We start from the raw sequence: 14,779 nt of genomic DNA, 5'->3' as shown, positions 1-14,779 counted from the left end.
CTACTGGGACAGTAGGGCTACATTAGAACACTGGGTTCAAAAGAACTGGCCACCAAGAATCAGTTTGACGCCTGGTGACAATAACATCAAGAATGAGCCTCTGGTTGATAGGAATAAAATTGTATTTCCCCCACTGCACATATAATGAAGCAATTCGTCAAAGCTCTTGATCACACTGGAGACTGCTTCAGCTATATATGTTCAACCTTTTCAAGTCTCAGTGCCGAGAAGAAAAAGGCAGGAATATTTGATGGCCCTCAAATAAGAACACTCATCAGGGAATCATCTTCTTAGGTTTTTTCGGTAAAGTCACGTAGAAAGTAAAATAAAATAAAAACAAAAATCACGACGTTTCGGAGGCAACACAAGTCTCCGTCATCAGGTGGGACCGTCACAGCCAGATTAGCTGTATCAAGTGAGGCAATGATTCAAGATGTAATCCCTTAAAAGCGAGTTGAGGGGGGAGGGAGAGGGAGGGGGGAGCTCATCAGACTATGGTAGCCAATGAAAGGAACGTATCGGGAGGGAGGGGGGAGGCCAAAAGGGTGGGCGATGGACGTGGAAGCGCTTGTGCGCAAGCGGCCAATTACTGCACACGCCAACACAATGGAGCGATTGTGCGCAAGCGGCCAGCCACTGCACCCGCCAACACAATGGGCAGAGAGGAGGAGGGGAGGTCTAATACACATGATAGACAAAAGAACGAAAATGATGATGGGTACAAACTTAGGGGGAGCTCATCAGACTATGGTAGCCAATGAATGGAACGTATCGGGAGGGAGGGGGGGGCGAGGCCAAAAGGGTGGGCGATGGACGTGGAAGCGCTTGTGCGCAAGCGGCCAATTACTGCACACGCCAACACAATGGAGCGATTGTGCGCAAGCGGCCAGCCACTGCACCCGCCAACACAATGGGCAGAGAGGAGGAGGGGAGGTCTAATACACATGATAGACAAAAGAACGAAAATGATGATGGGTACAAACTTAGGGGGAGCTCATCAGACTATGGTAGCCAATGAATGGAACGTATCGGGAGGGAGGGGGGGGGCGGGGGGGGGGGGGCCAAAAGGGTGGGCGACGGACGTGGAAGCGCTTGTGCGCAAGCGGCCAATTACTGCACACGCCAACACAATGGAGAGAGAGGGGGAGGGGGGGGGTCTGATACACATGATAGACAAAAGAACGAAAATGCCCATGTTTATACCAATGCTGGCTGAACAATGAAGAGAGTACTGTTAAAATAACTGGGGATGTTAACACTCGGTAAAGTACAGTAAAATAGTGCCTGTCAGATAAGATGGTCCAAAAAATTTGTGATTAAGTCTTTTTTGCGTGGTTGATAACATCTTTCCAATGATTACTAAGTTTGTACCCATCATCACGGTTGAAATTATGTCTGTGTTTGTATATTTGTATGGCTTCGTGTACAAACCTTACAAATATACAAACACAGACATAATTTCAACCGTGATGATGGGTACAAACTTAGTAATCATTGGAAAGATGTTATCAACCACGCAAAAAAGACTTAATCACAAATTTTTTGGACCATCTTATCTGACAGGCACTATTTTACTGTACTTTACCGAGTGTTAACATCCCCAGTTATTTTAACAGTACTCTCTTCATTGTTCAGCCAGCATTGGTATAAACATGGGCATTTTCGTTCTTTTGTCTATCATGTGTATCAGACCCCCCCTCCCCCTCTCTCTCCATTGTGTTGGCGTGTGCAGTAATTGGCCGCTTGCGCACAAGCGCTTCCACGTCCGTCGCCCACCCTTTTGGCCTCGCCCCCCCCCCGCCCCCCCCCTCCCTCCCGATACGTTCCATTCATTGGCTACCATAGTCTGATGAGCTCCCCCTAAGTTTGTACCCATCATCATTTTCGTTCTTTTGTCTATCATGTGTATTAGACCTCCCCTCCTCCTCTCTGCCCATTGTGTTGGCGGGTGCAGTGGCTGGCCGCTTGCGCACAATCGCTCCATTGTGTTGGCGTGTGCAGTAATTGGCCGCTTGCGCACTAGCGCTTCCACGTCCATCGCCCACCCTTTTGGCCTCGCCCCCCCTCCCTCCCGATACGTTCCTTTCATTGGCTACCATAGTCTGATGAGCTCCCCCCTCCCTCTCCCTCCCCCCTCAACTCGCTTTTAAGGGATTACATCTTGAATCATTGCCTCACTTGATACAGCTAATCTGGCTGTGACGGTCCCACCTGATGACGGAGACTTGTGTTGCCTCCGAAACGTCGTGATTTTTGTTTTTATTTTATTTTACTTTCTACGTGACTTTACCGAAAAAACCTAAGAAGATGATTCCTTGCAGTCACGAAAGCTTCAAATCTAGAATTAACTCATCAGGGATCCACACTTTGTTACAACAATGACTGCGGCAGAGGCTAGAGCTTGGAATGCATTCTCTGATGTGGTGCGGAATTTCCTTGGGAACAGGAAAGCGGACAACTATCGGGAGATTGTGGAGGAGCTGTTCTTGAGTTTCCAAGCACTTGGATGTAGAATGAGCATCATGGTTCACTACTTACATAGTCACTTGGCCCAGTTTCCAGAGAACATGGGTCACGTGAGCGAAGAGCAAGGTGAACGCTTTCATCAAGACATTCAAGTTATGGAAGAACGTTACCAAGGCCGATGGGACTCAAACATGATGGCAGATTACTGCTGGTCCTTGATGAGAGACATTCCACAAGCTGTACATCGGAGATCGTCAAATAAGAGGTCGTTTATGCAGATGTAACATCACTATTGTGAATGACCTTTTTGTACATATTTTTCTTATCTTCACAATTCAATTCTTACACGGTAATATGCGTTCACTCACATTGATATGCAGTCACTCTCACAACTTTGTGCTACGGCTCATTAAATGTTTGTTTCATTATTATTGTATATTGTATCTTATTTAATTCTTGTATGGATGTCTGTTTAGCTATTCGTATATGAACATAAATTTGCTGTTTTTATTGAAAATGCAATATTTGATATCTCAAAAACCTGATGTGATAGACAAAAACTGATGCAAGATTTGGAATCAGCACCACAAAATTAACGTGGGAATACCTTATGCCAGAAAAAGTGTGTTGACCAGTGTTATCGGTTCGATTACTCGACTCATCGAATGACACGAAATTCATGTCTTCGGCTAATACATTTTCCTCCCCAGACATTAATGGTCATCCCCCTGGCCCTTGTAAATCTCAACGTTATCCAACAAAGCCCCATCACAAGGGTGAAACACAAACAAATAACAAAAATGTGCCCGTATTGAAACGGTTATACGCCGTATGGACCTTAAAACTCATTTCCCTTTACAAGAATACTGAGTAAACCGCATGGGTTGACGGATATGCATGCGAATGTTGGCATGCAATTCTTGGAACCTTTGGACCAACATGGGTCGAACGTTCCATGTTTACTGGGTCTCTCTGCTCAGTGGAAAATAGAGGCATATGGCAAGCAAAATCTCTAAAATACCAAACTAAACCGCACATAGTTCGTGCAAAGTGCAGTACAGTGCTGTGCACACAAACTTGATCGAGGCAAATGAGATTCGCTAATGTGCTGTAGGGCCGCCACGGTGGTGAGATGTCAACTACCTCGCCTGGTATACAGGAGGTCTTTGGTTCGATCCAGATCCTGACGCCTCCTGTATATTTGGAGTTTGTGGTGTCTCTCTCCTCGTGTTACTCCGGGTCATCCGGGTTTACCCTCCGCATTTATAAACAACATCACGCGTTCAGAGTATTTGGCTGATATAAATTTCCACATTCCAGGCCAACTTCGTTCCCCTATCATTTGTAGCCAGGTGGCTTCTGAAAAAGAGCCGTATAGCGCAGTGGGAATTACCGAATAAAATAAAAAATATAGTTTCGTTTATTATTACAGCTGAGTAAATAAGGTCACTCAGAGCAGTGGAATGGTGTTGTTCCCTGCCATCATCATCATCAGCCACGATTAATCCACTGCTGGATGAAGGCATCCTCACGCCGTCAGCATGTTTATGCCACAATTTCCACCAATGACTCTGGGTCAGACAATTAGTGAGCTGAACGCTACACGATGCATCATTGTACAATATCATCAGGATCTCCACCAGCTGTCACCATATTTCAGTCTTGAAATGCAGCAATCCATCTCAATGTCATATAAGGTAACATAAATCCTAGTGAAAGAAAAACAGTTTTTAGGTACATTATGTGTCTGGCCAACTACAAAAGTAAGGGTGCCATTAAAAAAGTCATAGTTGGATAGAATATGAATTAAATATCAATGGATAGTAAACATTAAAAATGCAACTCAATATTCACAAATGTTACGTGCTAAAATGTTTTTGAATATCTGTAATTGTACACAGTGGTCCAAATGTCTTGTGACCCCCCCCCCCCCCCCCATTTAATCCTCTAAAACTTTAAATACATTTCAAAGTAAAGTTTATTTCAAACGGAAATGAACATACAAAGGGAGGAAAATAAATGTTCTGGATGAGTTAGTTGGGAGTCACGAGATATCGGGACCACCCTGTACAGGCACACCCCGTTTAGCGCTACCCCGTACAGCGCTGATTCGTCATCGAGCTGATTGATCTCGGGCACATTTTTATTTAAAACAAACCAGATATATAAACAGTACAACCAAAAACCGTCTACAACTAGAGCAGCGGTCGGCAATCAAAATAACAAGAATAGCAGTGTTATTCACATTCGGTAAAAAAAAATACAACTAGTCATTTCAAGAGCCGCAATGGCAAGTGAATGAATACAAGACGACGGTAACTTTATAGACAACTTCCAAAGCGCGATTTTTGTAATCACAATTTTTAAGAACAGCACACGCAACGAATGATTTGTAACGCCGCAATTTTAAATAATTGCTGGGCCTTTTAGACGTTCGCCGTTTACATCGAAAATTATTATTAGGAGGGGGTTTTGTTTTTACTCTGCAATTATCGTGTCCGGGAGGGAGCCACGGACGAAGCAGTCGTGAAAGAGAAGCCACATGGCGGCTGTAGAGCCGCAGGGGTTTGTTGACCTCCTCTGAACTCGAGAGAATGCAGAGGTAAGTAACACATTCCTCCTGCGGAGGGAGCTGGTTGGAACGTCGGGTTGCTCGGTCAATGGCCAGGGTCAACGGCGGCGTGGTGTATCCGCAAATATGCCCGATTGAGGGCGGGCACAAGCCGGCGTGAGTAGGTTTAACGTTGAGTTTTATAAGGGCACCACGGGGTGACCAGCCCCTCCCCAACCAGCCCCACCCCTCCCACCCCCCACCCAGCCCCTCCCCACACTCCCCACCCAGTCCCTCCCCACCCAGCCCCTCCCCACCCTCCCTCCTCCCCACCCAGCCCCTCCTCCCCACCCATCCCACCCCCCACCCTCCCCAGCCCCACCCAGCCCCTCCCTGCACGACAGACGGACACAATAATCCCATGTGGGCTGGTGGAACCAGTGGGTTCCCACCAGTATGAAATGTACTAGTAATGGCAGAACTCCACGACTCCAGGCAGTGGCCCCGAAGCTTGTCATAACATAAGGGGGCCCTGGTCGATTACAGCCAACGTGAGTTGACCGTGGACAATTAGAACCAAGACGAAACATAACATATACAAAAGATGGTTTTAAAGTTTTATCATCAGTATGACATAAGTATACCAAGTTTGCAGTCGGTACCACATTGGGAAGTGGGTTAAAATTGAGTTACAAGATTTGAGGATACAACAACAACAGAGTGAGTGAAAAGAAATCGTGTAATCATAAATAAAATAAAATCGTGTAAAATATTAATAAAAACACCTTTAACGTGACAACATCGTGGCCTTCCATAGCCCGTCCAGCAGAGGTCACCAATGAGTCTTCTATGCTCGAATATTCACGAATTACACAGCTCTCTGTAGCTGCCGCTGTCGGAGACATCGTCATCTTCAGCACCCACCACCATCGTCGTCATTGGAGATTCAAGTTCAGCATTGACTGGTGTGGTTTCAAGCCAGGCTGTGTGTGATCCTGTATCACGACCATGTCTTTCTTATCTTAGATTTATATATCTATCGATCTGTTCCCTTCATCCAAGCCGCTTGCTGTATAATAGTGCTCACCACTGTACTGCTGTTGCAGCTACTGATGTCGCACTTGCTGCTGCGGCTCTGCAAGCTATTGCTGATGCCCACTGCTGCTTTTAGCTGCTTCTGCTGCTGGTGTCTCTGTTTGCTGCCCTCTGTGCTGCTGGTGTCTCTGCTTGCTGCCCTCTGCTGCTGGTGTCTCTGCTTGCTGCCCTCTGCTGCTGGTGTCTCTGCTTGCTGCCCTCTGCTGCTGGTGTCTCTGCTTGCTGCCCTCTCTGCTGCTGGTGTCTCTGCTTGCTGCCCTCTCTGCTGCTGGTGTCTCTGCTTGCTGCCCTCTGCTGCTGGTGTCTCTGCTTGCTGCCCTCTGCTGCTGGTGTCTCTGCTTGCTGCCCTCTGCTGCTGGTGTCTCTGCTTGCTGCCCTCTGCTGCTGGTGTCTCTGCTTGCTGCCCTCTGTGCTGCTGGTGTCTCTGCTTGCTGCCCTCTGTGCTGCTGGTGTCTCTGCTTGCTGCCCTCTGTGCTGCTGGTGTCTCTGCTTGCTGCCCTCTGTGCTGCTGCTGGTGTCTCTGCTGCTGCGCTCTGTGCTGCTGCTGGTGTCTCTGCTGCTGCCCTCTCTCTCTGCTGGTGTCTCTGTTTGCTGCCCTCTGTGCTGCTGGTGTCTCTGCTTGCTGCCCTCTGTGCTGCTGGTGTCTCTGCTTGCTGCCCTCTCTCTCTGCTGGTGTCTCTGCTTGCTGCCCTCTGTGCTGCTGGTGTCTTTGCTTCCTGCCCTCTCTGCTGCTGCTGGTGTCTCTGCTTGCTGCCCTCTCTCTCTGCTGGCGTCTCTGCTTGCTGCCCTCTCTGCTGCTACTGGTGTCTCTGCTTGCTGCCCTCTCTCTCTGCTGGTGTCTCTGCTTGCTGCCCTCTGTGCTGCTGGTGTCTCTGCTTGCTGCCCTCTCTCTCTGCTGGTGTCTCTGCTTGCTGCCCTCTCTGCTGCTACTGGTGTCTCTGCCTGCTGCCCTCTCTCTCTGCTGGTGTCTCTGCTTGCTGCCCTCTGTGCTGCTGGTGTCTCTGCTTGCTGCCGTCTCTGCTGGTGTCTCTGTTTGCTGCCCTCTCTGCTGCTACCGGTGTCTCTGCTTGCTGTCCTCTCTCTCTGCTGGTGTCTCTGCTTGCTGCCCTCTGTGCTGCTGGTGTCTCTGCTGCTGCCCTCTCTCTCTGCTGCTGGTGTCTCTGCTTGCTGCCCTCTGTGCTGCTGGTGTCTCTGCTTGCTGCCCTCTCTGCTGCTGCTGGTGTCTCTGCTGCTGCCCTCTCTCTCTGCTGCTGGTGTCTCTGTTTGCTGCCCTCTGTGCTGCTGCTGGTGTCTCTGCTGCTGCCCTCTCTCTCTGCTGCTGGTGTCTCTGTTTGCTGCCCTCTGTGCTGCTGCTGGTGTCTCTGCTGCTGCCCTCTCTCTCTGCTGCTGGTGTCTCTGTTTGCTGCCCTCTGTGCTGCTGCTGGTGTCTCTGCTGCTGCCCTCTCTCTCTGCTGCTGGTGTCTCTGCTTGCTGCCCTCTGTGCTGCTGGTGTCACTGCTTGCTGCCCTCTCTCTGCTGCTGCTCCCACTGTCACTGTCAAGCGGGTGCAGCCACTGTACACACGTGCACTGTACGGTGCGCGCTGTACAGTGTACATAGCGTACAGTGCACACACTGTATGCAGCATGTGCACTGTACGGCGCACGCTGTACAGTGTACACACCGCGTACAGTGCGTGGACTGCTGTACGCGGTACAGTACATTGCGCTGTGTACACTACATAAAATCGGGAATATTTACTTTATAGTGGAGGAATGCGATGAGCTGTAAATCTTTCCCAACCCCCCAACAAGACGTCCAGTACCTGGTGGCATTGTGAGTGGCCGCGTTGGAACCCTGAACACCGTCTCTGCGCAGAGTTTAAGATGCCACGCAGAGTGTGTAGAGACATAATCGTCGTCGGGTGCTGTGGTGAAGAAGTTTCCTTGTGCGCCGTGTGTAAGACTGGGCAAAGTATACAGCTTTCAGTTTTATTTGTTTGGTATAGCCCTGTGAGCCATTCGGCTCTTGAATCTGGTGCAACCGCAACAAACAAAAAACTAAAACATGAACAAGAAACATCTTAAAGTGACTTTGCACAAACAAAAAAATCCAGGAAAAAACTGCAAAGTTTTCCAGAAAAAAAGCTCCGTACACCAACGCTGTGTGCAAAAATCCCAGTGGGATGAAAATCAAACAACAACCGCAACAACCACAAGACAACGTAGATTAAAGCCATCATTCTAACTCCGTACTACAACAAACTAACATGGCCAAACCAAAAAAACTTTTTTAAATCACCAAAATACAACCATCAGCAATATAACAGTGATCATAGGAAATGGGACCGAAATTTCACAATAAACCACATAAACAGCATGTACCACCAAAACCTGCAGCCATAGCTGACAGCGGCTTCTATTCGCGATACAGTAAACCAAAATAAAGCCATCAGCAATGTAACAGTGATCATAGGAAATGTGACCGAAATTTCACAATAAACCACATAAACAGCATGTACCACCAAAACCTGCAGCCATAGCTGACAGCGGCTTCTATTCGCGATAAATCCGCATTCTGTGAGGCCCAGCGTCAATTGCCCCCACTAAGTTGCATTCGCTTTTTGATCCTAATGATAAGGCATACAGATAGGAGGAGCATTTCTTATTGATTGGTCCGTGTTGTGTTTGTTTTTAACAGCGTCCTATTGACAGATGAGGTCTGCAGCTGTGGCACAGTTTATAGATAATGATTGTTGTGTTGGTGTTTGTGGTGGGGAGCGGTGGTGTACGAACCTGGCCACCCGGGTCCAACACCCAGTCACGATTATCTGAACCAATCCTGGGCCTCCCCTGGGTCGACTCAGCCTCAAATTATTACTCGGTGCTGTGTGTAGTAAACATCGCCACTGGGGAGACAAAGGCGGTCGGGCGTGGTTGCTGGCCACCCACCCCCTCGTGTGCCGTACCGGCCTTCACAGGTGCTCACTAATAGCGCTTGCCCCTACAGCAGCGCTCGGGAACCTATGGCTCGCGAGCCATAAATGGCTCTTCCAGTGACAATTTTGAGTTGAAAAAAATAAAAATAAAAAATAAAAAAATCCGTTTTGGAACTGATTTTAAAATACTTGTGATATTGCTTAATGATACCGTGTCATTTTAAAGTAAACAGAAATTAGTTTTGAAGATAAATTTCACGACGCTCAACCTCACCACGTATGAACCAGACTACAAGGCCATCAGCAAAACCATGCAGCACCAGAAGTCGCTTTTAAAGTAAGACACATTTAATTTATTAGACGTTAAAAATACTATATGGCTCTCAATGCAATATATTTAGAAATATTTGGCTTTTATGGCTCTCCCAGTCAAGAAGGTTCCCGACCCCTGCCCTACAGTCTGTTAAGGCTACACGGGGGCATCTCCGTCTTTGTTGGCTCCTGCTGTTGGAGACTTCGTGAACCTCCCTGCCTGCAGAGGCTCACGACATCGTCCACTTCCCTTTTCTCGTTGAGTCCCAGCAGTGCGATACGTCGTGGAAGTGTCACCCCGGGGTGTGGGCGTTAGAGACTTGGCGATTTGTCCTCGGGTGACCTCGCATCTCTCTTGGCCTCAAATTCCCTACGAGCCAGCCAACTACCCACGCATCACGCCAGCCAGCCAGCCCAGCCTTGCCACCCACACGGACACAATCGCACCCTTCCATCCGTGCTCTCTCTCTCTCGGCATTTCGCAAGGCTGCCATGCCAACATTTCAGACAACCTTCCAACAAACAAGCCATTTACCCACCCAGCCACGCGGCTAACATTTATATAAAACTTTTATTCAAAGAGGCAGACATTTATTCATTCAAACATTTACCCAACCAGCCCACAACCTGCAACAACCAGCCACTCCGTTTTTTTTGACACACCTCATTACATTCACATTCTCAGCCAATTACCCAAGTAGCCATGTGCCTAAACAGACATCCTCCACCTTATCCATTTATCTTCCCATCCATTCAGGCACCCAGTCAACATGTATTGCCAACCTGCTCATATCCAACTCGCCAGCCAGACATTTGCCCAAACATCCTCTCTTATCCACCCAGCCAGCTGCCCCTAATATGACCCCCACTGCAAAATATCTGCACACCTGCCTGCCTTTTAAGTAACCTTCACAGCCTCAACTGTGAGCTCACACGCTCGGGCGAGAACCCCAGGTCAGTTGTCTCCAGTTGTCAGGGTTGAGGATCGTATTGCAGGGACGACGTGACGGCGGTATTAATTGGATAATCCATGTATAGACCGGGTATCTGCAGCCAATTAAACACATTTCTGCAATTCTATTTTTAAGAAGACTTATCAATGCAGCTACATGGCTCAGGACAAATTAAAAGAGCTGCCTGGAATAATATATTGCAGATCGTGCTGGGAAGGCATGATTGCTGATTGAAAAGTCAATATGTGGCCTGCGCAAGTGGTTAAGCTAATTAACATGGCCCTTTATAAAGGTAATAATTATTGCACAACCACGGCTGAGTGGTCATAAGTCCCGTCAAAATCGGGAACATTTGGGTGTGGGAACATTTCAGAATATAAAGCAATGTAAAAAAACCAGCATAATTGCCTGTTAGTGTGATCAAATGCGGCCTATTTAGCCAATTTAGAAAATTACTGCAGCACATTTTAGAACAGAGAATACTTACAGCTCAATATGGGTAGTACAAAAGGTGGCTGGGCCTTTTTGTCTGGTGGCACGGAAGAAGTAAAGGTACCTTTTTTGCATAATTTAACTTTCAAACTTGACACATTAAAACAAAGAACCCAATTAGGGTCGAGTTTGCACGGTCGCTCAACAAAGACACACAACATCTGACCGACACTCCTCTGATCTACAGGTGTGACTGCTGTTTGTAGGAAACCGCCGAACAACTGACAGATACAAAGCGGCAAGCCAAAAGCAAAGACAGCGGCTGTCAAGGGGGGCAACTTCGAGTGTTGCAGCGTGCAGTCGTGATGGCAGGATGCGTGTCTTCCGGCTACACCTTGGTGCCACACAGGCTTGGCATGATCGTGCGCGGCATAGACTTGGCGCACGGCGACGTGCCCCGTCACGTGATGGAGCAGATTAAGAGCGACGTCACCAAACATCGCCTGCTCATCTTCAAGGTGAGTTGCTCATCATCGCAGCAGACATGGAATTAAAAGTTCACGAAGAGCCTACAATAGTGGTTGCTCCAGCCCTGTGGTGTTGGTGGGGCTAGAGACGGGGCTGAGCCCCTCCCAGCGTAATGCTCGGCACCGCTTCTAAATTCTTATGGTTAAGTAAAACAAAGATTGTGCTTTAAACGCCGTTGTGATATTTGCAGTTTATGTGCAGTGTGCAGGTGGTTAATTGCCAGTTGGGATGCATACTTGCAAATAGATGTATTATGCACCAATCCTGGGCTTTCACCCAAGCCAGTTCTCCTGAGGAGCGAGCTGCTTATATTTAATATTCCATCTGTTGAAGGGAGTTCTGATGAAGGCATTGCCAATGCATTCGAATGCGTCAATTAAACCGCCTGCAACTTTGTACTTTGAAACAAGATAACCTGATGTCGGCTTTGTCTCGCCATCACTTTGAGCAGTTTGTGAGCATTCAAAGAGAACAAGACAAAATACGATTACAAAGATAAACTCAAAGTGTGGCACGAGAGGTCGGGGTGGGGGGGGGGTTAATGTGTCAGCACTGAACCAGAAACTGCTGAGAACATGAGTCCAAACTAACCAATTACGATGCAACAGTTATAATTTCATGGGTTGAGGGTCTTGGCTCGGACTGCGTTGACTGCACAAAAGAAACATAATTACATTTGGTGAATAATTTAATTCTGCATTTTGCAACACTGATAAGTAAAATATGTTTGCTTGAATGTTGTGTAATGAACAGTTTTGGCAGGTCTATTAAGTCCTATTGAAGGGAAATAAGAAGTTAATGCCGTTTTGTCCCCTTCCTGGTGCCAATCTGATAGACCACTTGCTGAAAATGTTCAAAAAAGTTTTTTTCCTCATGTCTTTATGCTGATGTGACATTTATAATACAATTGGGAGGGGAAAAAAGCTTAAAAAAGCACATTATTGTAAGTAATGTATGTCATTGATTATCATGAGGTCATGCGTTTTGTATTTTTAACACATCTTCAGCGGCTGATGCATTTAACATTCTTCACCGGAGATGTTGGCATTTGCCTGTAATCCAGTAACTTTGAGGCAGGGGTGGGTGGATCATGTAAATTTGTGAAATTCCCAAACTCACAAGATTTTGGTGTGGCTAAGAAGTGGCAGTACATTTGATTAGTTTACAAAGCCGTGTCAGAGTGTTTTTCCAATCGCGTTCGTGGGTTTTCTCAGGGCACTTTCGTTTCCTCCTACTACACTAAGCAAAACAATCCTTAAAACTGAATTGGCCAAACAGTCCAATGCAGCAGTTGAGCCTCACTGAGTCTTAAGACTAACTGAGTCTTAAGACTCAGTGAGACTCAACTCTTGGTTGTTACCACGCTCACGTTTACCCCCTGCGCTATTTGCTGTTTTTGCCGTTTAAACATAGGACCAGGGCATCATCTCTGGACAGAAGCAGGTGGACATCACCCGCTGGTTCGGCGAGCCGGAGTCCACCTTCTACAATCACCCCAAGTCGCCGCACCCGGACGTCTTCCGGGTCTCCAACGACCCCGCTGAAGGCTGCACGGGCGTGGGACGCACGGGCTGGCACATTGACGGCAGCTTCATGCCCGCACCCTTCGCCTACTCCATCTACCACATTGTGCGGGTGCCCAAGCGTGGGGCCACAGGTGAGGTAGACGATGCTCGGTCGGCAGTGCCACTTTCGTTTCTTTTTGCCCTTTCGAACTACGGTTAAAAGCGTGGATGCGTTAGTTGTCCGTCTGGTTTTTTTCACCGTCTCATTTGTAGATGTGGGGGGGGGGGGGGAGGTGATAGCTCTTGTAAAGATGTTCATAGATGAAGAACATGTTTGCATAAGTAAGTAAGTCTGAGTATTTCTTATCGAGCACTCTTATGAGTCCAGTCCATCACAAATGGACACTAATCACTTACCTAAGCGAAACTAGCCAAGTTGATCAACTTGAGCACATCTTAAAACAACCTCGAACACGCGTTTAACAGCCCCTTTTAAATCCTCCATCTCCGCCCTCGTTCCCAATCCACATCTCCGTCTCGCACGCGTGCCGTCAGTGCCCTTTAACCCTTGACCCCCGTCTAGTGTATTCCCGTGCGTGTGATTGGTGTGTGCTCTGCTGAGTGCGGAGATTTCATGTCCGCGTGGTGCGAGTGCGTGAGGATGGCTCGCAGATCCCCTACAAAATGATTGCTCAAAAATTGGTGATAAAAAGCAAGCGTTAATAGGATCATGAATGGTCACCATGGCGATCCGTAATTAAGTTTCACGTCAATATTCCTCTTGTCGGAATGAAAACATGACATCAAATGGCTACTTCTGAACTCACTTAATTCGCCCTATTTAAACACACTTGGGTCACGCTTGTGATATGCCCGGCAGAGAATGTTCATTGAATGTCAGTCAGACCAAACATTTGAAGTCCAGAATAATTTAGCCAAATTATTTTAACAAAAACGAATTTAACGTGATGGGTTTTTCGTGCAGTCATCAGTGACGGGGCTGACATCATTAACACACCACACTTGCTTAATTGAGGGACGTCTCCCCGGATTTGAACCCAGGGTGTCAGTGGTACCAGCTCAGTGCTCTGACCCCTGAGCTATCTCGTAGCTTGGAGAGGTGCATTCTTGGAATTACACTGAGATGCAGGAAGAGGAAGCACATGGAGTAGAGAACATCATAGTGACTCATAATGAAGGTGTTTTTCGGTGAGATCATGTAAATATATATGTGTCCTGAACCCACCACCACCCCGGCGATGTTACCAAAATTGTGGCAAAATCGCCAAATGAAGCTGGATATAATTAACAACGTTGTTAACTCAAATTATAAATATTGTGGATTTACTCTCCAACACACCGGTGGGCTAAAGTAGTATCTAATTAGCACATTTTGTTTACGTGACAAAACTTACTCATTGGCTGTGTCGGGTGGTGGTGGGTTAATGACACATTTATCTTCACGTGATCTGACCCAAGAAAAAACTTTATTGCCGATTATATTGGTCGCGAAAGCCTACGTGTTAAACTGATCATAGTGACTTGGAAAAAAGGTAAGCAAGCTTTGGCGGGCCACGTGGCTCGAAGCGGGTGATGAGCGGTGGATGACGCTGGTGGCAGTGCCAACAAGAGAGGGAGAATACCCCCAACAGGGTGTCCACCGCGGAGATAGAGCAAATTAAATCACATTGCGTGCATAGGCTGTTTGTAAGTGTATGTTGAACTTCTTTTGTACCATACGTAGCCAACCGTGCTAATCGGAGGTGTGGAGAAGGACAAAAACCGAAACACAAAAAACAAACACAAACAGCTAATGGCATTGTTGCATCAAAGGACCATGAGAGATGATCATGGATTGGGAAGGCCTTCATCAAGCGGTGCATCGAGCCTGACTGATGCTGATGGTCATGATTGATGATGATTTATAATGATAATAACGGCATGAATGTAAGAATATGTGTGGCATAATTGGAGCATCTTTTGTGCATTGGGAGCCAGCCATATGCTGTGTTCCCTCCAT

At 47.3% G+C, this 14,779-nt stretch overlaps 1 protein-coding gene across 3 annotated transcripts in view; it reads left to right on the top strand.

Moving 5' to 3' along the window:
• The first annotated feature begins 5,860 nt into the window (after positions 1-5,860).
• LOC144720713 (3-((Z)-2-isocyanoethenyl)-1H-indole synthase-like) overlaps positions 5,861-14,779 on the top strand; it is a 31,460-nt gene continuing 22,541 nt past the window's right edge. The window contains exons 1-3 of one of the 3 annotated variants that reach the window (XM_078597693.1): positions 5,861-5,982; positions 10,993-11,244; positions 12,668-12,911. In XM_078597693.1, coding sequence (XP_078453819.1) covers positions 11,092-11,244; positions 12,668-12,911 — 397 coding nt within the window. In that variant the 5' untranslated portion in view covers positions 5,861-5,982; positions 10,993-11,091. Of the gene's footprint in view, positions 5,983-10,973; positions 11,245-12,667; positions 12,912-14,779 lie in introns of all 3 variants that reach the window. The other 2 variants (XM_078597692.1, XM_078597691.1) reach the window with 2 other exon arrangements.

The sequence above is a fragment of the Lampetra planeri genome, chromosome 9, assembly GCF_965212315.1.
Source record: "Lampetra planeri chromosome 9, kcLamPlan1.2.h2, whole genome shotgun sequence".
Lineage (NCBI taxonomy): Eukaryota > Metazoa > Chordata > Hyperoartia > Petromyzontiformes > Petromyzontidae > Lampetra > Lampetra planeri.
This window is presented reverse-complemented; position numbering and strand designations above follow the sequence as displayed.